Below are 25,218 nucleotides of genomic sequence, written 5' to 3' on the forward strand. Positions count from 1 at the left end.
TCGCGCAACGATTATATTATTAGCATAATTACGTGATATGTGTCCTTCATTTCAAAGTTACTCATCATAGATGAGCATTTTCTTGATCAATGCATGAACATTATTTCTCATACCTTGACCAACCTGAGATGACCCCCATATCCCTCCCCAGGACAGTTTCCAATTGCAACATCATATCCCTTTGATTTATTTAATCAATCAATGTTACATCCTTTCTAAGGTCATTTGGACTCAACAGACTTGTTAACAGTTGCAACATTTTCTCTGCGACCTTCTGTGTTTACAGATCTGTTCCAACTTCCCACATTGCTGCGGAGGTTCATTGTTTTAAGGACAAGCGTGGGCCCCCATTTATATTTTCTACATCCTGCAACTATTTCATAGCCAGCCTATCTAGAGACAAAAGGTTAATTAAGTCTGATCTGAATCAGTATTGCAAAGGATGTTACTACAAAGACTGCTGCAGCCCTGGAACCTCCTTGGTTTTAAGAGAACATTCCAGTATACTGTTTGTTATTATTTGTACTCCCATCAGGTCTGACTTGTTTAATGGGGCAAGGACATTTGTTTTGCTACAGATTGCTTGGTGCCAGCAGCATCAAGAGTCAAGAGTGTTTTATTGTCATATATCCCAGATAGAATAATACAATTCTGATTTGCTGCAGCACAACAGAATATGTATACATATAATACACTGTAAACAATATGATAAAATGGGAGAGAAAATAATTCAGTGTGTATACATACATACACACACACACACATATATAATATATATACATATATTTACATACACATACATACTCAAAAAACAAACAATAGTAGTGCAATAATAAAAATAATAATAGTCTATTGTAGTTCAGATCTTTTTTGAGGTTGTAGTGTTTCATAGCCTGATGGCTGCAGGGAAGAAGCTGCTCCTGAACCTGGACGTTACAGTTTCCAGGCTTGTGTACCTTCTTCCCGATGGCAGGGGTGAAATGAGTGTGTGGCCAGGATGGTGTGGGTCTCTGATGATGCTGACTGCCTTTTTGAGGCAGTGACTCCGATAAATCCCTTCGATGGTGGGGAGGTCAGAACCTGTGATGGACTGTGTTCACAACTTTTTGCAGTCCTTCCCGCTCCTGGATGTTCAAGTTGTCGAACCAGGCCATGATGCAACCAGTCAATATGCTCTCTACACCTGTGGAAGTTCAAGAGAATCCTCTTTGACATACCAAATCTCCTTAATCGTCTCAAGGCGTTGATGTGCTTTATTTATAATTGCATCAGTGTGCTGGTTCCAGGACAGATCTTCAGAAATATGCACGCCCAGGAATTTGAAGTTTTTGACTCTCCTCCATTGTCCCTTTGATATAAACAGGATTGTGGATCCTCATCCTTCCTCTTCCAAAGTCCACAATCAGTTAATTGGTTTTACTGATATTGAGAGCCAGGTTATTGTGCAAGCACCATTTGGTCAGTTGATCAATCCTACTATACTCTGACTCATCCCCATCTGTAATCCGTCCAACACCGGTGTTGTCGCGGCGAACTTGAGGATGGAGTTTGCACTGTGTCCGGCTACACAGTCATGAGTATAGAGTGAGTAAAGCAGGGAGCTGAGCACGCAGCCTTGAGGTGCTCCCATACTGATTGTTAATGAGGGAGAAGTATTTCTGCCAATTCGAATAGACTGTGGTCTGTGGATGAGGAAGTCGAGGATCCAATTGCAGAGGGATGCACAGAGACCCAGTTCCGTGAACTTGGTAACCAGCTTGGAGGGGATGATGGTATTGAACACCGAGTCTATAAACAACAGCCTGATGTGTTTTTGTTGTCCAAGTGGTCCAGTGTGGAGTGGAGAGCCAGTGAGATTGCATACTCCGTTGACCTGTTGTGACAACATCTAGTGCGCTATAAGAATTTTTTGTTTTGTACCAAACCCGGTAAAATCCAAGCACTACCCAAGCAGTTCCATCACAGCTATAACACTAGACATCTTCCATCTGGACATTTTAGAAACTTGCGAGCACAATATTGAATTATCCAACTCTCCAACTCCATTATTGAATCCTTCATCAATCCTGGCTGCTTATGTCGAAATCAGACCTGGCCATTTCTACGTCATCATTTTGGCTCAATTTTTCTTATTCTATTTGTATATTGTGGCCTGCTGGGTTTGTCCCTCAGCCTCTCTATTAATGGTATGTTACACAAACAAAGAAACAATGTCCTTGTAACTGCCACAATTAGCCGGTTTGGACTTGCCCTTTTCCCAAACTTCTACCCATCCTTCTCCCCCTTCCTCTACTGCTGAACAGTAATACTTTTCTCTCTCATTCCAACTAAATGTCCCAGAAATGAAACATTATCTGTTCCTCTCTCCACAGATGCTGCTTGACCTACCGAGTCCTTCCAACATTTTCTGTTTTTATTTCAGAGTTCCAGCATCTGCGTGTTCTATGATTTTCAACACACATGCTCAACTTTACTTCGACTTTATTAATGCCTTGGTCAAAACACAAAAACATCTGAATAGCAGATGTGAAGTAAGAGAAACTGCTTTTGGTACGATGGCAGCATTTTGACATTAAAAAGCCTTGGTAAAATTAATGTAAGTATGAATCAAGAGCAGAACTCTCTCACAGACTGGAATCATACCTCTCACAAAACAACGTGATTTTATTTAGTTTGGGAACAATCATCCCAGGTTCAGGGCATTGCTACTTGATTCTTCAGAACAGCGTACCAAACTCGTCCAGTTTTAGATGCTTCATCGTGACCTTTTATATTGTAAGGGCAAAGTGAGAATGTCCTCTGATGATTGCAGACTACATCTCTTTCAACTCTTACAGTAATGATTGAGATTTTTGATCAGTAACTTGCTGCCTGTTCCCCAAATCCATTACCCATCCTATTTCCACACAACATAGAAGGAGGACATTTCTGTTGTATGGAAATATGTTTGACACTTCTGACGTTGCAGCAACCGTTCATATACAATGTGAAGAGCAAGCCATGATCAGGTTTCAGGGAACGGGTTAGTACATGTGATCTATTGACTTTATTGGCAGGGCTAATGCCACGGATCAGTAAAAGCGTTCTTACCTAAGTATGAAGTGTTTCATTTATACGTTGCATAAAGTAGTACAATGTTTGCAGGAATCAGATATTTTTTTACATTGTATGTTTTTTTAATATTGGTAAAGGAGGAAAGAAGTAAAAGCTGCAAAGAGGAAATCTACAGAGGAACATCATAATGCTCCAGCAGAAAAAATAACCAAGACCAGAGAGAAGCAAAGTTCTAAAAGCCAGGGTAGGTAACAAGAACATTTAGCGCGGTGATTGCAGCTATCATTCAGTTCATTGAGGCTATAATGTTCCCATTTGTTCAATAAATAGACACATTTCTCTCATCTCAAACCAATGTAGTTCAATGGGACCCAATATGTATGTGGCACGTGGAAAACAAGAAGCCCACTTACTGCTGAGCCCAGATGCTTGGTAGTTACAATAGTTCCAAGGGAAGCAAGTGAGCCACCAACAGGGATAAACCTTGACCTTATCATAGAGTCATAGAGTGATACAGTGTGGAAACCGGCACTTCGGCACATCCTTCCCACACCAGCCAACATGTCCCAGCTACACAAGTCCCACCTGCCCGCCCCCATATCCCTCCAAACCAGTCCTATCCATGTACCTGTCCAACTGTTTCTTAAATTTTGGGATAGTCCCTGGCTCAACCACCTCCACTAGCAGCTAGTTCCATACACTAACCACCTTTGTGTGAAAAAGTTACCCCTCAGATTCCTATTAAACCTTTTTCCCCTTCACCTTAACATTATGGCCTCTGGTCCTCAATTTACCCACTCTGGGAAAGAGATTGTGCATCTATCCGATCTATTCCTCTCATGATTTTATAAACCTCAATAAGATCACCCCTCATCCTCCTCCACTCCAAGGAGTAGAGTCCCAGCCTACAGCAGGCTGCGGAGGCCAAATCAGTGGATATATTTAAGGCAGAGATAAATATAGTCTTGATTAGTACGGGTGTCAGAGGATATGGGGAGAAGGCAGGAGAATGGGGTTAGGAGGGAGAGATAGATCAGCCATGATTGAATGCTGGAGTAAACTTAATGGGCCGAATGGCCTAATTCTGCTCCTATCACTTATGATCTTAACCTCTTCCTATATCTCAGAGCCTCCAGCCCTGACAACATGCTTGTAAATCTTCTCTACATTTTCCAGCTTGACAATATATTTTCTATAACATGGTGCCCAGAACTGAACACAATACTCTAAATGCGGCCTCACCAACATCTTATACAACTGCAACATGACCTCCCAACGTCTATACTCAATACTCTGACTGATGAAGGCCAATGTGCCAAACGCCTTTTTGACCACCTTATCTACCTGCGATTCCACCTTCAAAGAACCATGCACCTGCACTCCTAGATCCCTCTGCTCTACAACATTGACCAGAGCCCTACCGTTTACTGTGGAGGTCCTGCCCTTATTAGATTGCCCAAATTGCAACATCTCACATTTCTCTGTATTAAATTCCATCAATCATTCCTCAGCCCACCTGGCCAATCGATCAATTTTTTACAACCATCTTCACTATGTGCAAAACCACCCACCTTTGTAACATCTGCAAACTTGCTAATTTTGCCATGTATGTTCTTATTCAAATCATTCATATGGATGACAATCGGTAACGGGCTCAGCACCGAACCCTGAGGCACACATATCACTAGTCACAGGCCTCCAGTCCGAGAAGCAACCTTCCACCCTCTGCTTCCTTCCATGAAGCCACTTTTCTATCCATTCAGCTATCTCTGCTTAGAACCCATGCAATGTAACCTCCCAGAGCAGCCTACCATGCGGAACCTTATTGAATGCTTTGCTGGTCCATATATACAACATCTACAACTCTTGCCCTCAACAACAGTTTTGGTCACATCTTCAAAAAACTCAATCAGATTTATGAGACACGTCCTCCCATGTACAAACCCAAGCTAACTATCCCTGATCAGCCCTTGTTCATCTAGATGCCTGTATAACCCATCCCTTAGAATATGCTAGTGATGTTAAGCTCACTGGCCTATAGTTCCCAGCATTTTCCCTGCAGCCCTTCTTGAATAGAGGCACAACATTTGCCACCCTCCAATCTTCTGCCACCTCTCCTGTGTTTAAAGACGACTCGTAAATTTCAACCAGGGCTCCTGCATTTTCCTCTCTGGTTTCCCACAATGTCCTTCGATATATCTGACCAGCCCTGGTGATTTGTCTACCTTCATACACGATAGTACCTTTAGCACCTCTTCAACCGTAACACTGACTGCTCACAAGATACTTCCATTGACTGTCCCAAGTTCTTCTGTCCTGTCTTTTTCCTCGGTAAATACAGAAGAGAAATACTCATTGTCCTCAGCAGATACATTTATTTATAATGTCAATGATAGGGGGTGATTACGCAAAGTCTTCATCTTCAGCCAGAGCACAGCTTTCATATTGTGCTGCATTACAATCTTACTAAATGGGATAGAAGCAGAATATATCTGGTTGCTCAAAATTGTTTATCCATTCGATGCTCTTAGTTATTAGAAGCTCCAGAAAAGTATTACACCCCAATTTGTAATCCCCTGGCTGGCATATCCTGCATTCAACCATTTCAATGAAACCAGTCCAGCTCTAGTTTAGTGAGAAGTACAAATGGTCAGACAAGAAGCAGCAGCATATGTATCTAACAATGAAGTCCCAACACAGCTCTAACACAAGACATAATGTCTTGGCATCATGTACAGCACAGACATGGCGGGCCAGAAGGCCTGTTCTTGTACTGTACAGTTCTGTGTTTTATAAGTGCTCAACAAAATGGGACACCTCATCTAATCAAGAACAGTGTTGGACAATTAAATCACTGTTGGGAGAAAACTCCAAGAATAACCCCATCTTCAACAATTGTGGTGCCCAGCCAGTGGATGCTAAAGACAAGGCAGAAGCATTTGTAATTATGTCCAGCGAGAACTGTCGAGTGGATGCTCCAACTCAACTTCCTTCCAAATCCTCACCATCACAGAAGTCCTTCTTCAGCTGATTCAGTTCATTCCACAAGATATTATGAAATTTAAGTGAGCAATAGGCAGATACATAACTAAAGTTATAGAGCCATCCAATGTCAGGTTCTCGCTGCATCATTTGCCAGGCTGTTTCTGTACAGACACCACATTGACATCTCCTTGACAATGTGATAAATGTTTGTGGTGTGTCCTGTCTGCAAAAAGTAGAAAGAAATCCAATCCAATAAATTATTGTCTAATCCTTTTCAGTCATCAGCAAAGTGATTGAAAGTGTCTATCAAACAGCGTCCATCTACTCTTCAGTAACATGTTCACCAAGATCAAATTTAAGTTTCATCAGGGCCACTTGGCACCAGATTTTATCAGGGTCTTGGCCTAACATAGACCATTAGCTGAATTAAAAATATAAATTGAGAATAACTGCCCTTCATATCATGTCTACATTTGACTCTACGGAGTTTGTACATTCTACCCATGACCTTTGTGGGTTTTCTCCGAGATCTTCAGTTTCCTCCCACACTCTAAAGACGTACAGGATTTTAGGTTAATTGGCTTGGTATAAATGGAAAATTGTCCCGAGTGTGTATAGGGTAGTGTTAATGTGCGGGGTTTGCTAGTCGGTGCGGAGGATGCGCTGTATCTCTAAACTAAACTGAAATAAGAAATTAGATTGGGCTTGAGACCCGAAATAACTGTCCCATGGGCCTGGCCTGATCTTCTGAGCACAAATCTTCTGAGTATCTTGTTGCCAAGCCAATTACAAGCCCCACCCACATCCACCTCCCTACTGATCAAGGGGAGTAGAATATTGGCAGCCCTGATGTACACAGCATCATCCCAATTTGAGTAGAACATTGCCTCAATGTAAAGCTTTCATCGAGCAGTAATAGTTACGGAAAAGCTAGTGCTGGGTTTACGTGCAACAGTTAAGAAACTCTTATTTAGGACCATGCCCTGTTCATTTGATGCAACCTTCTCCTCTGAAGAATAACAACTTGGCCACTATAGATATAGGAATGTCCATACAATTTCTAGGATCATTACAGAATTTAAGATTACTGAATCAACTCCTTCGAGGGAAGGTAAGGGGAAGAAGTTCAAAACGGAGTTATCAAAAGTTAAACTCAAAATTTAAATCTCACAGGGCTCTAATAAGATAAATACAACAGATATCCTCTACGTGGTCATTTGTTGAATTACATCTTATATTTAACTAGTTATATATTGAATTTTTTGTTCAATTGTGTAGGTAAATCTTCCACCAGCAGAACAGAACAAGATGACGATGATTCTAATAAAGGTAGCTTTACAAAATAATACTTACAATTCATTTTTATGTTGTGTTAAGTATTGTTTTATTTTATGCAGTCATTCCTTTCATAGGCCATTAATTTGTGTTGGTCTCATTAGAATTAAACTTATTGATAAGGTAGCTGTTTTGTTTAAGAAAGAATTGCAAATGCTGGTAAATCGAAGGTAGACACAAAATGCTGGAGTAACTCAGCGGGTGAGGCAGCATCTCTGGAGAGAAGGAATTGGCGACATTTCGTGTCGAGACCCTTCTTCAGACTGATGTCAGGGGAGGGGGCGAGACAAGGAAATAATGTAGGCAGAGACAGTAAAACTAGTGGGGGAACTGGGAAGGGAGAGGGGATGGAGAGAGAAATCAAGGGCTACCTGAGGTTAGAGAAGTCAACGTTCATACTGTTGGGGTGCAAAACTACCCAGGCAAAATATGTGGTGCTGTTCCTCCAATTTGCGCTGGGCCTCACTCTGACAACGGAGGAGGCTCAGGACAGAAAGATCAAATTGGGAATGGGAGGGGAGTTGAAGTTCTGGGACACCGAGAGATCAGCTTGGTTAAGATGGACTGAGCAGAGGTGTTCAGCGAAACAATCGCCGAGCGTGCACTTGGTCTCGCCGATGTAGAGATATTTACACCTGGAACTGCAGATGCAGTAGATGAGGTTGGAAGAGGTGCAAGTGAACCTCTGCCTCACCTGGAAAGACTGTTTGGATCCTTGGATGGAGTTGAGGGGGGAGGTAAAGGGACAGGTGTTGCATCTACCTGGGGAGGGGGTGGTTTGGGTGATAAGGGACGAGTTTGCCAGGGGGTTGCGGAGGGAACTGTCTCTGCAGAAAGCAGACAGTGGTGGAGAAGGGAAGATGTGGCTAGTGATGGGATCCCTTTGGAGGTGGCGAAAATGTTGGAGAATTATATGTTGTATGCGACGGCTGATGGGGCGGAAGATGAGGACAGGGGGGACTCTGTCCTTGTTACGAGTGGGGGGAGGGGGAGTAAGAGCGGAGCTGCGGGATATCGAGAGACCCTAGTGAGAGCCTCATCTATAGTCAGAAGGTTATATGTTAAAACCTAGCTGAAGTATTTGAGCACAAAATTGATTTTGGGTTAATGCTTAGTATTTAATCTGTAATCAATATATCACAAAGTTATTACCTAATCCTTAATATCACTGTTGTGTGGAAGATAGCTTGTAAAACAGTAAGTACATTTCGCATCGTTGTCTGTGAAGCACTTTGAGACAAAATGATGATGTGATGGGATCTTTATAAATGCAAGCTTCATCAATCTCCCTTGAATCTTCAAAAAACTCAGTCACTTCTTACCCCTCCTTCGCCTGCTCTTTCACCTCTTACTCTCCTTCCCCACCTCTTCCCTCTCATTCTCCACCTGGTTCTCTTCCACCATCTCTTCCCATCCTCCATTTATGCCTCTCCTTGCCCACTCCTCATTCTCCAGTTCTTTCTCCTCTTCCTCTTCTCCACCTCCTCCCACTTCTCCGCCACTCCTTCTCTACCTCTAGCTTCTCCTTTTCCACCTCTTCCCCTCTTTCTCTGTCCCTTTCCCCATCTTCACCTCTTCCTCTCCTTCATCACTTACCCCTCCTCTTTTCCCTCCACAACTTCTGCCCATCCTTCACATTCCCTGCCTTCACCTCTTACTCCTTCTCCACTCCTCCCTCCTCTTCCTCCACCTCCATCACCTCTCCCATCTCCTTTACCACCTCTTCCCACTTCTTCTCAACTTCTTCCCCCTCCTTCACTTCTTCCCCCCTTCCCCACCTCCTCCCACTTCTCCATCTCTTCCCCCTCCTTCAGCCCCCTTCTCTACATCCTCCCACTCCTTCTGCATCTCTATCTACTCCTTTTCCACCTCGTCCCTTCTTTCTCTACCCCTTCCCCCCTTCATCACTTCCTGCCCTTCACCACTTACCCCTCCTCCCCTTCATGACCCCTTCCTATCCTTCTCCCATTCCCCTCCTTCTCATCCTCTTACCCCTCCTTCTCTGCTCCTCCACTACTCCCACCTCAATTCCCCACTGCTCCCACTTCATTCACCCCTTGTTTACCACTTCCCCCAACGTTTCCACCTTCTCCACTTCTTCTCCTCCATCTCCACCTTTCCTTTTTCTTCTTCTCTGCCTCCTCCTCTACCTTTTCCACCTTCCCCCCTTCTCCACTCCTTGCCTCTCCTTGTACACCTCCTCCCCTTCCACTATGTCTTCCTGTCTTCTACATCCTCCTTGTCATTTATTACCCTCCTTTTCACAACTTCCCGCACCTTCCCAATGCTTCTCCTTCACATCTTCCCATTCCTTTTGAACTCTCCCCCTTCTTTTCACCCCCTCTACTCCTTTATTCCCCTTTTCCACACCTCTGTGACTTTCTGCTGGCATATCTTTTCCTCCTCTATTTTTCCTCTCCATCCACACTTTTGGTTCTACTTTTTTACGTCTTTTTATTCCCCCTTCCTTCCCCCCTCCTTCCGTTCTTCTATGTCTTTCCTCCACCCTGTCTCTCATCCAATTTTTCCCACTCCTCCTCCTCTTGCTATCTCCCTCTTCTCTCTGGTTCTCCCATTCTTCACTTCTCCATTTGCCACTTCTGCTAATTGCATTCTTTCTCTCTCCCTCTTTTTCAATTTTACTCTCATAAATATTTTCATTAGTAATTTTGAAACTGATCAGTCTTCCATTGTTTCCTGACCATTTTGAAATAGCTTAGTTTTGTTTCAGATTTCCACTTTTTACAGATTTGCAAAATCCTGCCATGTTAACATTGTTGATCGCTTTGTAACAAGTTCAATGAATCAACATTCCTAAGTGGATCCTACCTTTTATTATTTCTTATTTTAAAACTAGCCTAAATTAAATAGACTGATCATGCTATCTGAAGCCTGAGGTCTTAAGGAATCCAGAAGAAACGTTCACAAGTTACATTAACAACAATGTCCAGTTTGTGCCTTGGAAAGCTGCACTGTTGCCAGATATATCTGCAAAATCACACTGTTCATTTTGAGCAAGATTTGCATATATAGAAATAAAGCTAGGCATTGTGCACATGATCGAATTAATGATAGTAATTTTGTTCACCGACTGTGATTTATTGCACCTCTTATATGGAACGTTTGTAAAAATCACAATGTGCAGGCATAATCAAAATGTTCAAAAGTTTAAAACATAGAAAGAAAGTTTGAGAATGAAGATTTACAAAAATCTCCATGAGACTTTCTGAAATGAGGATGAAGGAACTTGTTGCTTGAGATGATCGAGCATCAGTGCCACTCGGTGGCAAATTTGTGAAAGTGCAGCAGGTTTAAAACAAAACCTGTTCATGTTGAACCAAGCATTTGATGGATTTAAAATGGAATGTACTGTTAACTGTCCTGCCTGTATGGACACTTAGTACTGCAGGAGCTGTTACCATATTTACATAGAGTTTTACATGCTATTTTCAGTGCATTTTTTAAATGGACTCACCATTATAGCAATCCTAAGAATAGGTATAATTAGAAGTAGTTGCATTCAGGCAATTACTATTAAAAACAAACATTTCTTTAAAATCTGTAAAATAATATTCAGTTTGCTTTGAAGTGAATGGACAATGTGGAAATGATACCACTTTACCATGGACTCAAAACAATAGACAAGATAATGCTAACACACGGCTAGTTAGCACTACAAAGAAACAGGAGAACCATGTACAGGGTAATAAATCTACAAGTTATCCCTGGAACTCTCTTGGTGCTAAGCCTAAGAGTAAATCAACTCCCTGGGAAATGCGAGGGCGATTAACAGGCAGAGCCCAGCGCAGTGAGATTTGTGATGCGACTGGCTGGCCTGCTTTACCACCCCAGCATAGTGCCTCTTCAACCCCTGCTCCTAGCAGGAAAGAGCCCTGGACAGCTGCTAAAGGGAGGAATAACAACAAACCTCCTAAACAACAATGTGTACAACTGGAGAACAGATATGCTCCCCTGCTGCAGGATCCTGGATCCCCGTCTGACAACCTGGATAATTTTTCATCTGCTCACAATGGGGTAGGAGCTGAAAGTAACTCAGAAAGTAAAAGGCTACAGAAAAAGCTAAAGACTGGGCCTGAGACTCTGATTGTGGGTGACTCTGCTGTTAAAGATATGCAAAGCTTTTGCAGTAAGAACACCAAAGTTTTATGCTTCCCCAAGGACATGGTAACTGACATGAGAGAAAAAATCATAGATGTCGTGACTGAGCACCCAACGGTGAAATACATCATATTGCACATAGGGTCAAATGATGTTGTGAAACAGCAGTCTGAAGTACTGAAGCAAGACTTTATTGATCTGCTAAACACAGTCAGCTGTCTGAACATTGAAGTGTCCATCAGTGGGCCACTGCCGCCGGTCGGAAAAGGAGTCGAGAAATTTTCAAGACTTTTGAGTCTTAACACATGGCTTTCAACTGCATGTGCCCTCCTTTCAGTTACTTTTACTGACAATTTTAACGCAGACATCTTTTTAAAGCAGATGGACTATGCCTAAACAGGCTGGGAATACAACTTTTCATGTCAAACCTATTTTATCTCCTGTGTCACCCATCTGTTCCCTCTGCCAAGGACAGGAGACAGGAGGAATCAAAACATGAAGATGCCAAAACAAAACTCCCTGAAAGAGAGCCTGTTCAGCACCCGCCTGAAGAGAGCTTTGGCCATGACAGACATCAGCGCAGAGAGGAAGAGTCCCCACCTCCCACCTTACCAACAAATTCATCTCCCTCCACTCCCCAAACCCCATCCAGGTCACCCTTCTCTATACCCACCCTTTCCCCCTCTTCCCCTCTCTTGGAGTTCACTGACCATATGAAACAGCTGGTCACTGCTGGAACCAAATTCACACCCCGCCCTACTCCCAGGTTCCGTCCCTCAAATGCCCCACTGCCCCCTCTCCCACCATTGGCTCTAAGTCCTCATCGAGTTCTGGCAAAATCGCCAAAGGAACGACCTGCACCACCCCCACCTCTGCAACGAGGGCAGAATCATCCTCTGTCTCCACAGGTACGGCACATTCCGTTACTTGTGTACAAAATACAGCAAGCTCTAACTGATATGTGCTGGGCTCAGGCTACAGGACAGATTGCACTCATGACTTTTTCCAGGATAAGTCGGGGCCCAACACGCTGGTAGCTTGCTCAGTTCCAGTCTTAATAAGTAAACGAAAAAGGCAAAACAAGACGCACTCAACTCATTCTGCTAATTTATCGAATTTAGCACCCATTCCTCATCAGCCACAGCCAGCAGATAATGATTTTAACACACTAAACCTAGCTTTATTAAATGTCAGGTCTTTGGCAGGAAAAACATTTTTAATCAATGATTTTATTATCAGGCACGATCTTGATTGGCTGTTCTTAACTGAAACCTGGTTAGATCAAAACAACAGTGCTGCTGTTCTTATTGAATTAACTCCTCCCAACTTCAGTTTTATAAGTGAGGCCAGAGTGCATAAGAAGGGAGGAGGAGTGGCTGTTCTGTTTAATGATTCCCTCCAATGCAAGCAGATATCTTATGGAAACTTTGCCTCCTTTGAATATGTGGCTGTTAAGTTGAACTCTTCTTCCCGAGTTATGTTCCTAAATATCTACAGGCCACCAAAATACTATGCAGCCTTTTTTGACGAATTTTCTGAACTACTGTCTACAATCTGTATTGACTTTGACTGTGCAGTTATTGTTGGTGATTTTAACATTCATGTTGACAAACTCCATGACAAAGGGACTAAAGAACTGTATTGTGTCTTTGATAACAATGGACGGAATCAGCATGTGACGGAGCCCACACACAACAAAGGTCACACTCTGGACTTAGTCATGTCCAAGGGTGTTAGCATTTCTAAGGTTGTTGTGATTGATGCTGCCCTCTCTGATCATTCATGTGTTTTCTTTGAGAGTGCTATCTCTGAGCAGACTAATGTTCAAAGAAAAGTAATCACAAAACGGTACATGACAGAAAACACCTGTGGAACATTTATTCAGGCTTTCTCCTCCACGCCCACTCTCCCTTGGGTCTCAGTAAATGAGCTTGTCGATAATTTCAATGTGAAAATTACAAATATTATTGATGCCATTACACCCACTAAGGTGAAAGTGGTCCCTGGCAAAAAGAAGTCTCCATGGAGAAACGCCACGTTGGTAAAAATTGAAAAAAGAGAGTGTCGGAAAGCTGAACGTAGGTGGCGGAAAACAAATCTCCAGGTTCGCTATTACATTTATAAAGAAAGACTTTGAATCTACAACTTGGAACTGAGAAATGCAAGGCAATCCTTCTTCTCTGACATCATTACCAAAAACAATAATAATGCACGGGCCTTGATTACTACTGTCGACAGGCTAACAAACCCTCCTGTGTCAGTAGCCCCTGAACTGCTTTCCACAAGGGCCTGTAATGAATTTGCCTCCTTCTTCACCAACAAAATTCAGAAAATGAGGCAAGCAGTCAGTGCCTCCACATCAGGTGCAGGACATGTGTTGTCCATGTGTCCATTTATAATCAATTTATAATCAATTCAAATACCGACACAATTTTATGTTATTAACCATAAAACCTTGGAGGACATTATACAACATTTGAAATCCTCCTCCTGCTGCCTTGATATTCTACCAACAGGCCTTTTCAAAGGTGTATCAAACTGCATGACCTCAGACCTTCTACAGATTGTAAACACGTCCCTTCTCTCAGGTGTCTTCCCACAGGCCCTGAAAACTGCTGTTATCAAGCCTCTCTTAAAAAAGAACAACTTAGACATTTCACTACTGAACAATTATAGACCAATATCAAACCTCCCATTTCTCAGTAAAATCATTGAAAAAGCTGTTTTTAAGCAGCTGAACAATTTCATGTTAATGAACAGCTGTTTTGATGTCTTCCAGTCAGGATTTAGACCACACCACAGCACCGAGACGGCTCTTGTTAAGGTCTTCAATGACATTCACTTAAACACAGACAATGGCAAAATTTCAGTCTTAGTATTACTAGATCTCAGTGCTGCATTCGACACAGTCGATCACAACATATTACTAGACCGTCTGGAAAACTGGGTGGGACATTCGGGCACAGCATTAAAATGGTTTGAATCCTACTTAAAGGACAGGGACTACTTTGTGTCTATAGGTAATTACATATCTGAGCGTGCAAAAATTACATGTGGAGTTCCCCAGGGCTCCATTCTGGGGCCTCTTCTGTTTAACATCTACATGCTTCCACTGGCTCAGATCATGAAAAACATCAAAATACGTTACCATAGTTACACCGACGAAACACAAATCTACATAACAATATCACCAGGAGACTATAGTCCAATACAAGCACTGAGTAGATGCATTGAGCAAATCAACGATTGGATGAACCAGAATTTTCTCCAATTAAACAAAGAAAAAACTGAAATAATTGTTTTTGGAGCCAAGGAAGAACGATTAAAAGTTAGCACCCAGCTTCAAATGGTAATGCTAAAAACAACAAGCCAAGCCAGAAACTTAGGAGTAGTCATGGACTCAACCTGGACTTCAACAGCCACATAAAAACAGTCATAAAGTCAGCCTACTATCACCTAAAGAATATATCAAGGATTAAAGGGCTTATGTCTCAGCAGGATTTGGAAAAACTTGTCCATGCATTTATCTTCAGCAGTCTCGACTACTGTAACAGTGTCTTTACAGGTCTCCCTAAATAGTCGATCAGACAGCTGCAGTTAATTCAGACCGCTGCTGCCCGAGTCCTCACTAAGACCAAAAAAGTAGATCACATTACTCCAGTTCTGAGGTCTTTACACTGGCTTCCTGACTGTCAAAGAATTGATTTCAAAATACTACTGTTGGTTTACAAAGCACTGACTGGTTTAGAGCCAAAATATATTTCTGATCTTCTGCTTAGCTACGAACCACCCAGACCTCTCAGATCGTCTGGGACGGGTCTGCTCTGTGTCCCCAGAGTCAGAACTAAACATGGAGAGGCAGCATTTAGTTTTTATGCACTACATATCTGGAACAAACTCCCAGAAAACTGCAGGTCTGCTGCAACTCTCAGCTCTTTTAAATCTAGACTGAAGACTTTTCTGTTTGCCGCTGCCTTTCAGTAAACGATACAATTTATTAATTACCTATACTGCACTGTAACTTCTATTCCTGGTTTTATTCAATTTTAAATATTTTATTTGATTGCTTTTAATTTAGTAATTATTTTATCTGAATAATCTAATAATCGTTTTACATCTAGATGTCATTTCATATGTGTTTCTTTCCAATGCTTATAATGTTTTATGTAAAGCACTTTGAATTACCTTGTTGTTGAAAGGTGATATACAAATAAACTTGCCTTGCCTTGCCTTGTATATCACCATTTTCTTTGGCTTAAGAAATGCAGGCATTCGGTCCTTTTTATTGCATTAACAAATTTTGTGTAAGCAATGTGCTTACACCATGAATAGGATCTTTAATCATATTTACCTGTTGTGCCCAGAGATCAGTTAGTATCATATCAATTCAGTCCCTTACCTCTGAGTAAATGGGAGTAAAGAGGAGTTTCATTTCAATTGTTGGCTACTTGAAAATTATGAATATAAAAGTTCTAAATTAATCCACTAGTGTAATAAAATCATTGTTTATTTTCCATGGATTGTGTTTTAGTCATGTTAACATTTGAGTATAGAAGTTGGGATGTAATGTTAAAATTGTACAAGGCATTGGCGAGGCCAATTCTGGAGTATGGTGTACAATTTTGGTCGCCAAATTATAGGAAGGATGTCAACAAAATAGAGAGAGTACAGAGGAGATTTACTAGAATGTTGCCTGGGTTTCAGCAACTAAGTTACAGAGAAAGGTTGAACAAGTTAGGGCTTTATTCTTTGGAGTGCAGAAGGTTAAGGGGGGGCTTGATAAAGGTTTTTAAAATGATGAGAGGGATAGACAGAGTTGACGTGGAAAAGCTTTTCCCACTGAGAGTAGGGAAGATTCAAACAAGGGGACATGACATGAGAATTAAGGGACTGAAGTTTAGGGGTAACATGAGGGGGAACTTCTTTACTCAGAGAGTGGTAGCTGTGTGGAATGAGCTTCCAGTGAAGGTGGTGGAGGCAGGTTTGTTTTTATCATTTAAAAATAAATTGGATAGTTATATGGATGGGATGGGAATGGAGGGTTATGGTCTGAGCGCAGGTATATGGGACTAGGGGAGATTATGTGTTCGGCACGGACTAGAAGGGTCAAGATGGCCTGTTTCCATGCTGTAATTGTTATATGGTTATGGTTAACATGAGTGTTTGATCACTTTTTTATGAAATGTAATTATTGAATCAGAATCAGAAGATGCTCCAAATGCAGAAGATCCCTCTGAATATTGGAAAGGACCAAGTCAAGATACTGAAGATAAGACTAAGTATGCTTACCAATTTATCTACATTGAAATGTCAGGAACAACCATGAATTTTTAATAGAGTTTCTGTAGAATAATGCTGATATAAATATTTGGTATTTCATATTCACTGATGTGAGCCCAGAATGTATTGCCCATTTCTAATTGTCCACAAATAGAATGGCTTGCTGGACCAGATAGCAGAAGAACCAGTCACATTGCTGTCAATCTACAGTTGCATTTGGGCTAGACCAGCTAAGAAAAGAAGAATTAGTTTCCGAAAGGGCATTGGTGAACCAGGTGAATCATTATGGCACTAATCACCATTACTGACAATAGCTTTGTCATTTCAACAATTCATTGAATTTCAATTTCTCCATTGTCATAAGGACATAAGTGATAGGAGCTGAATTAGGCCACTCGGCCCATCATGTCTACTCTGCCATTCAATCATGGCTGATCCATCTCTCCCTCCTAATCCCATTCTCCCGGCTTTTACCCAGAACCCTTGACACCTGTACTAATCAAGAATATATCTATCTCTCCCTTAAAAATAACCATTGATGACCTCCATAGACTTCTGGGGCAAAGAATTCCACAGATTCACCACCCTCTGAATAAAGAAACTCCTCCTCATCTCCTTCCTAAAAGAACGTCCTTTAATTCTGAGGCTACGATCTCTGGTTCGAGACTCTCCCACTAGTGGAAACATCCTCTCCACGTCTGAACTCATATCACTGTACTCATATAATTTGAACTCATATCACTGTGCTATTCATCCATGCTTTGGATTGGCAGTTCAGTATTTCAACCATTATCTAAAACATCACAATGTAATAACTAGAAGTTGCATTTCAATGCAGGAGCGTGATTTTACATAAACTGCCTCTGCTGTTTCCTTGGTAGTTTATCGTTTCCATCATTATTTGCTAAGATTGTCATTTGACCAATTCATTGAATTTCAATTTCTCCATTGTCATGAGTACATTGTACGAAAGTTGGATGATCTTAGAGCCTGGATTGACACCTGGAAGTGTGATGTTGTGGCGATCAGTTAAACATGGTTGCAGGAGGGCTGTGATTGGAAACTAAATAATCCAGGATTTCGTGTCAGGTGTGATAGAATTGGAGGGGCAAGAGGTGTTGCATTGCTTGTCAGGGAAGATATTACAGCAGTGCTTTGGCAGGATAGATTAGAGGGCTCGTCTAGGGAGGCTATTTGGGTGGAACAGAGAAGTGGGAAAGGTGTAGCAACACTTATAGGGGTGTATTATTATAGACCGCCAAATGGGGAGCGAGAATTGGAAGAGCAAATATGTAAGGAGATAGCAGATAGCAGATATTAGTAGTAAGCACAAGGTAGTGATTGTGGGAGATTTCAATTTTCCACACATAGTCTGGGAAATACATTCTGTAAATGGGCTGGATGGTTTGGAGTTTGTAAAATGTGTGCAGGATAGTTTTTTGCAGCAATACATAGAGGTACCTACTAGAGAAGGGGCAGTGCTGGACCTCCTGTTAGGAAATGAGACAGGTCAGATGGCAGAGGTATGTGTTGGGGAACACTTTGGGTCCAGTGATCACAATACCATTAGTTTCAAAATAATTATGGAGAGGGTCAGAACTGGACCTAGGGTTGAGATTTTTGATTGGAGAAAGGCTACCTTTGATGAGATGCGAAAGGGTTTAAAAGGAGTGAATTGGGACATTTTGTTTTATGGGAAGGATGTAGAAGAGAAATGGAGGACATTTAAAGGGGAAATTTTAAGAGTACAGAATCTTTATGTCCCTGTTCGGTTGAAAGGAAATAGTAAAACTTGGAAAGAGCCATTGTTTCAAGGGAAATTGGACACTTGGTTCGGAAAAAGAGAGAGATCTACAATAATAATAGGCAGCATGGAGTAAATGAGGTGCTTGAGGAGTATAAAGAATGTAAAAAGAATCTTAAGAAATACATTAGAAAAGTTAAAAGAAGATATGAGGTTGCTTTGGCCAGTAAGGTGAAAGTAAATCCAAAGGGGTTCTACAGCTATATTAATAGCAAAAGGATAACGAGGGATAAAATTGGTCCATTAGAGAGACAGCTATCTGCAGACCCAAAAGAGATGGGAGAGATATTGAACAATTTATTTTCTTCGGTATTCACCAAGGAGAAGGATATTGAATTATGTGAGGTAAGGGAAACAAGTAGAGTAGCTATGGAAACTATGAGATTCAAAGAAAAAGAAGTACTGACACTTTTGAAAAATATAAAAGTGGATAAGTCTCCAGGTCCTGACAGGATATAGTTAGTTTAGAAATAGCAGGGGCTATGACAGAAATATTTCAAATGTCATTAGAAACGGGAATAGTGCTGGAGGATTGGCGTACTGCGCATGTTGTTCCATTGTTTAAAAAGGGTTCTAAGACTAAACCTAGCAATTATACACCTGTTAGTTTGACTTCAGTGGTGGGCAAATTAATGGAAAGGATACTTAGAGATAATATATATAAGCATCTGGATAAACAGGGTCTGATTAGGAACAGTCAACATGGATTTGTCCCTGGAAGGTCATGTTTGACTAATCTTCTTGGATTTTTTGAAGAGGTTACTAGGGAAATTGATGAGGGTAAAGCAGTGGATGTTGTCTATATGGACTTGAGTAAGGCCTTTGACAAGGTTCCTCATGGAAGGTTGGTTAAGAAGGTTAAATAGTTGGGTATTCATGCAGGACTAGCAAGATGGATTCAACAGTGGCTGAATGGGAGATGCCAGAGAGTAATGGTGGGTGGCTGTTTGTCAGGTTGGAGGCCGGTGACTAGTGGGGTGCCTCAGGGATCTGTGTTGGGTCCACTGTTGTTTGTCATGTACATCAATGATCTGGATGATGGTGTAGTAAATTGGATTAGTAAGTATGCAGATGATACTAAGATAGGTGGTGTTGTGGATAATGAAGTAGATTTCCAAAGTCTACAGAGAGATTTAGGCCATTTGGAAGAATGGGCTGAAAGATGGCAGATGGAGTTTAATGATGATAAGTGTGACGTGCTACATCTTGGCAGGACAAATCAAAATAGGACGTACATGGTAAATGGTAATGAATTGAGGAATGCAGTTGAACAGAGGGATCTAGGAATAACTGTGCATAGTTCCCTGAAGGTGGAATCTCATGTAGATAGGGTGGTAAAGAAAGCTTTTGGTGTGCTGGCCTTTATAAATCAGAGCATTGAGTATAGAAGTTGGGATGTAATGTTAACATTGTACAAGGCATTGGTGAGGCCAATTCTGGAGTATGGTGTACAATTTTGGTCGCCTAGCTATAGGAAGGATGTCAACAAAATAGAAAGAGTACAGAGGAGATTTACTAGAATGTTGCCTGGGTTTCAGCAACTAAGTTACAGAGAAAGGTTGAATAAGTTAGGTCTTTATTCTTTGGAGCGCAGAAGATTAAGGGGGGACTTGATAGAGGTCTTTAAAATGATGAGAGGGATAGACAGAGTTGATGTGGACAAGCTTTTCCCATTGAGAGTAGGGAAGATTCAATCAAGAGGACATGACTTCTTTACTCAAGAGAGTGGGAGCTGTGTGGAATGAGCTTCCAGTGGAAGTGGTGGAGGCAGTTTCGATTTTATCATTTAAAAATAAATTGGTTAGGTATATGGATGGGAAAGGAATGGAGGGTTATGATCTGAGTGCAGGTAGATGGGACATGGGGAAAATAAGTGTTCGGCACGGACTTGTAGGGCCGAGATGGCCTGTTTCCGTGTTGTAATTGTTATATGGTTTATATGGTTGCTCATTTGCTATTTCTCCAATCTTAGCATTTTCAATTTGTTTTTCCTTTTATTGTATCCTGGATGCCTTGGTATCAGCTTGACTACTATGTTTAAAAAAATTAAAATCGATAAAAAAATCACCTTGATATGCTTAAAGGCAGAGGATTTGAGGCCACTGACTGACGCATGCAAATATGATATAGCTGTTACAGATTGTAGTTTATGGAAATATAGATCTAGAAGCTTAATGACCTAGATATTAAGTGGAAACAGGAATAGAAGGCAGGAGGGATGGTAATATTGGTTAAAGAAACTGGAACAGTGATGGAAAGGGATAATATGGAAGAATCATTAAACAAGACTAAATGGGTGGAACTATAGAATGAGAATGAATCGCATTGTTTGGTCTGAACTATAGATGTGCAGGCTGTGGAAGATAGAGGAACAAATTCAGAAGCACATTTCTAACATACTTCAGAGCAGCAATGATGTGGAATCCTGTTGTCCGAGTATTAACTGGAGGATGAGCAATCTAAAAGTGATTGAGGGAACAGAACTTTTAGCCAGTATATATCAAGTCCAACAAGAGGACATATGATTCTGGATTGAATTCTAGAGAATGAAGCTGGACACTTTGCAGTACTGATCACACTTCAGTTAGATTTAAAACAGTGTGGAAGAGGACAAAAATATAAGAGGAATAAAGATCCTAAATTGTGAGGAGGACAGTTTTATTAGGCAGAGAAATGGATTGGAAACGGTTCTTTGAAAGCAAAAAAGCCTCTGAACAATGTTAGGAGCTTAATGCCGCAGAACCCAGAAATATATAGAAGGTCTGGGAGTGAAAATGAAAGGGAAATTTGGAAAGCAAAGGAAATGTTTAAAAAGCATTGAACACTTTAAGATTTAACACATTAAATAATGGCACGTAAAATAAAAAAGCTGACAATATTTTATAAGTACAAGACAAGCAAGAGAGTAATAAAAGAAATAACAGGGCATATTATTAATTTTATCTCAGTTTGTTGGCATTCAGAAATAGCATTGTAAAGAGGCAATGATGGTTATACGTAAGAAACATGAAAAAATTCTGGTATACACTTGAATATAAGACGAATACTTTAGGCCATTTATATACTGAATGGGAGTAAAAGCAACAGGAAGAACATATGTGTGATCAATACTAAAGTAAAACAAGTAATGATATGAAAATGATATTAAACTCTATCCTTCGCCTACAGGGAGGAGGAATTTGATGAATATTTTGAAGACATGTTTCTGTGACCTGTGCATTGAAGAGGATACCGAAGGTTAATCACTTCATTCAGTTAATTCCAAAAGAAGATCTCTTAATCATTACTCAAATTCCGTATCTGCCTCATTCCGTAAGGGCCTGTCCCACTTAGGCTATTTTTTGGGTGACTACAGGTGACTAGGCTGTCGCCGGGGTGTCGCATGTATGGTCGTGAGTAGTCTCCTCTGTCGCCCAAAGAGTCGTAGCGTCTTTCTGGTTGCCGCTGGGTTTTCAACGTGTTGAAACATTTTTCGGAGACAGTCTGCGACAGTGGGTTTGACGCCAAAGATCATAGCTTGGCTTCTCCTGATGTAGGTGCAATCGTAATTGTTGCCAGATTAACGCAGGTTGTCGCCAGGTGACGTAGGTTGTCGCCGATGCTGACTTTGTTTTTTTTTGTTGTTAAAGTAATTTCAAATTTTATGGTGAAAGGGTTTGCCGGTTTTTCGACGACCTGCTACGACTATGACAGTCGCCAGCAGTCGCCTAAAAATAGCCTGTGGGACAGGCCCTTAAGACTTAAACTTAAATTTTATACCTGCAATGCATTTTCATTTTTCCCATTGAAACATCAATAAATCTGGAAGAATCCAAAAGAATGAATTGTGATGGTGAATAGAAATATCTTGCAGGGGTTAATTATATTGTAATATACTCTGCAGAACTGCTACCTGTAATATGTTGCGATCATTTTAAGGAAATTACAGATACCGATGCAGTTTCAAAGGTAATGATACACCAGATCAAGCAAAAAAAACTGTTTAACAACTCAATAGATTTGCTTAATGCCTTGGTTATTAATTTAACTTGTTCATTGATTAAAAATATTGATATGTTTCAGTTAAACCTTATTTATCAATGGAATCCTAAAGTGAAATCAGTCAAGTCTCTACTTTTTATATGAAGATACAGGTACACAACCTTTTATCCGAAAGCATTGGGACCAGACACTTCTCGCATTTCGGAATTTTTCGGATTTCGGAATGGAAGATTTTTAGCGTAGATTTTAACTTTTTTTAGCTAAAACATTACAGGGGACCGGGTGGCTCAGTGGTAGAGTGCTCGGCTCGTGGCCACAAGGTCGAAAGTTTGCGCCTCGATCCCGGCAACTACTCGGTGAGGGAGGTAGCGCGGGCGGCTTGGAAAGCCTGGAGCGGCTGCCTCCTCCTCGGAGACCGGGGCACTCGTAGCCCTCAGGCCGCGCCGGTTGTGGCTCCGACCCCGGCAAACTAAATCCCAGGCTCCGCGGCGCTCCAAATCCAGCGCTGCCCGCGGCCGGACGCCCGCAGCCCCAGCTCCGCGATGTTGGGAGTCGGTGATGACGCAGCACTGGGATACCAGCGGGGAGCGGGCATTGCCTTACCGGGTCGCCGTGCGGTAAGCTCCGGAGGGCTGTGTGGCCGCCGACTCCCAACATGCGGAGCTGGGGCTGCGGGCGTCCGGCCGCGGGCGGCGCTGGATTTGGAGCACCGCGGAGCCAGGGATCGAGTTCGCCGGGGTCAGAGCTTCAACCAGCGGCGCTCGCGGCCCCAGCTCCACGATGTTGGGAGTCGGCGGCCACAGCGCTCCGGAGCTCACCGCACGGTGACCCGGTAAGGCTTCGCCCGCTCCCCGCCTCTCCGACCAGGTAGGGGACTAAGAATTAAAGGTTTCCCCCTTCCCCCCATCCACGACATAAAAGACCTCCAAACTAACTGACTAACATTTAAGCAATGATTTATAGATGTTTAAGTAGCTACAGTAGTACAGACCTGGGTTGACCGCGGGTTGTTTCGGGTCAAGTTTGGCGCCAAACGCGAGCTTTGGTGTACAGACGACATCCTGGAAAAAATGTCCGGTTTTCGGAGCTTTCCGGTTTCCGGAATTTCGGATAAAAGGTTGTGTACCTATAGTACAAATTAAGGTTTATATTTCGTTTTGAAAGGGCAACACATTTGTACAGGTTTAATAAGTATGTCTCTTCTGCAACTTTTTATTAAATATTATGCATTATTATATATTAAATATTATGCATTATATATTATGCAAGCTCCCTCATAAATAAACCACTTTGAACATTCAAACCTTTTCACAATTGTCTAATAATCAGTTTATCCTTTTTGTACTATTTCCAGAGGCAAAAATATACTGTTCTCTTTACACACAACGACATTGACGGAATTAGAAAAAAAGAGTTAGAATAGTGGAAAAGTTCAGATCTTTCTCAGCTACTTGGCATATATCTTGCATTTGTTTTCAAACATAGAGAAATGTGAAACAAGAATTTTGGGTGAGAGAAAAAATCATAAGGTTACTGTTAAATTGAAATAGTGTAATCAAGAGAGTAAAAATAAAGAATCATCAAAAGTACTAAATGGTATTTGTATTTCTAAAGCTTGCTTGTTATATTATAACCAGTGGATGAAAATAAATGTCTGCCAAACATTAGTCCATGTTCAGTTTTGAAGTATCCTGAAGAATGTAGGTGTTTTGTTCATGGTGAAATGTTGCATATTTGGAAAGGAACCTGCATGAAATTGCATGATTTTGATAAGAAACTTATAATTAATGGAAAATGCTAAATTGTGTATGGAATAATTATGAATATTGTTCAAACTTGTGGGAGGTTGAATGATAATTAATAAAGTTGACAAAGGGACAGAAATTCTGTATTAGTATAGAAGCATTAAAAAAAAAGGAATAGAAAGGATATTTTAACCTTGTTATTGGTTATGTAATGCTTCACCTATATGGCAGTAGTAGCAAGTACAGTAAACCCTCATTTTATTGGAACCCTTTATAACTGTTTTTGGATATAGCGGATGGACCTGCCCAACCCATCACCGGCTCCCACCAGCTCCCTGGCTGATTAAAGCCCCAGCTTCCAACCCCACTCCCGACTCGTAAGTTGCACCAGTGAGACCTTCTTCACCCATTGCATGGTCTGGTGACACGGCTGTTGTTGTGGCTCACGTTGTAGCTCCTGTGGACAGAGCTTTCGTTGGGCCCCGACAGGATGCACACAGTCACCGTGCAGCTCCATTCCCTCCCACCTGCTGCTGCGTCCTGTGGCTGATGCTTTTCCACTCCCCGCTCGACTGTCGCCACCTCCTTCCCCCATCGTTCTGTCCACAGGGCCTCTTCCTCCCACCGCTGCTGCTCCTTTGTCCACTCCCTGCTTGACCGCCACCTGCTTCTCCAACCGCTCTGTCCATTCGGCCTCTTTCCTCCCCTTCCTCCCCCCACTGCCGCCACCTCCTCCTCTTCCGGAGTAGCCAACATACTCCACCTTGGTAGCGGCAGTAGGTGAAAGGAGGGACAGTGATAATTGCTCGTATCTAAGCTTCCGCCCCAGTCTAGTTTCAATAAAAACACTGAATCAAGCACTTGAACAACTAATCTTTATTTTAACACAAGCGCAATTACAGTTCATCTACTGTA

General features: G+C 41.7%; 1 protein-coding gene across 2 annotated transcripts in view; it reads left to right on the forward strand.

Moving 5' to 3' along the window:
- fra10ac1 (FRA10A associated CGG repeat 1) overlaps positions 1-23,133 on the forward strand; it is a 69,407-nt gene extending 46,274 nt beyond the window's left edge. For both annotated transcript variants that reach the window (XM_055646601.1, XM_055646600.1), the window contains exons 11-14: positions 3,192-3,298; positions 7,318-7,368; positions 16,694-16,772; positions 21,746-23,133. In XM_055646601.1, the coding sequence (XP_055502576.1) occupies positions 3,192-3,298; positions 7,318-7,368; positions 16,694-16,772; positions 21,746-21,788 (280 nt within the window). In that variant the 3' untranslated portion in view covers positions 21,789-23,133. The remainder of the gene's footprint in view (positions 1-3,191; positions 3,299-7,317; positions 7,369-16,693; positions 16,773-21,745) is intronic.
- Positions 23,134-25,218: the final 2,085 nt, after the last annotated feature.

Source organism: Leucoraja erinacea, chromosome 15, assembly GCF_028641065.1.
Source record: "Leucoraja erinacea ecotype New England chromosome 15, Leri_hhj_1, whole genome shotgun sequence".
NCBI classification, from domain to species: Eukaryota; Metazoa; Chordata; class Chondrichthyes; order Rajiformes; family Rajidae; genus Leucoraja; species Leucoraja erinaceus.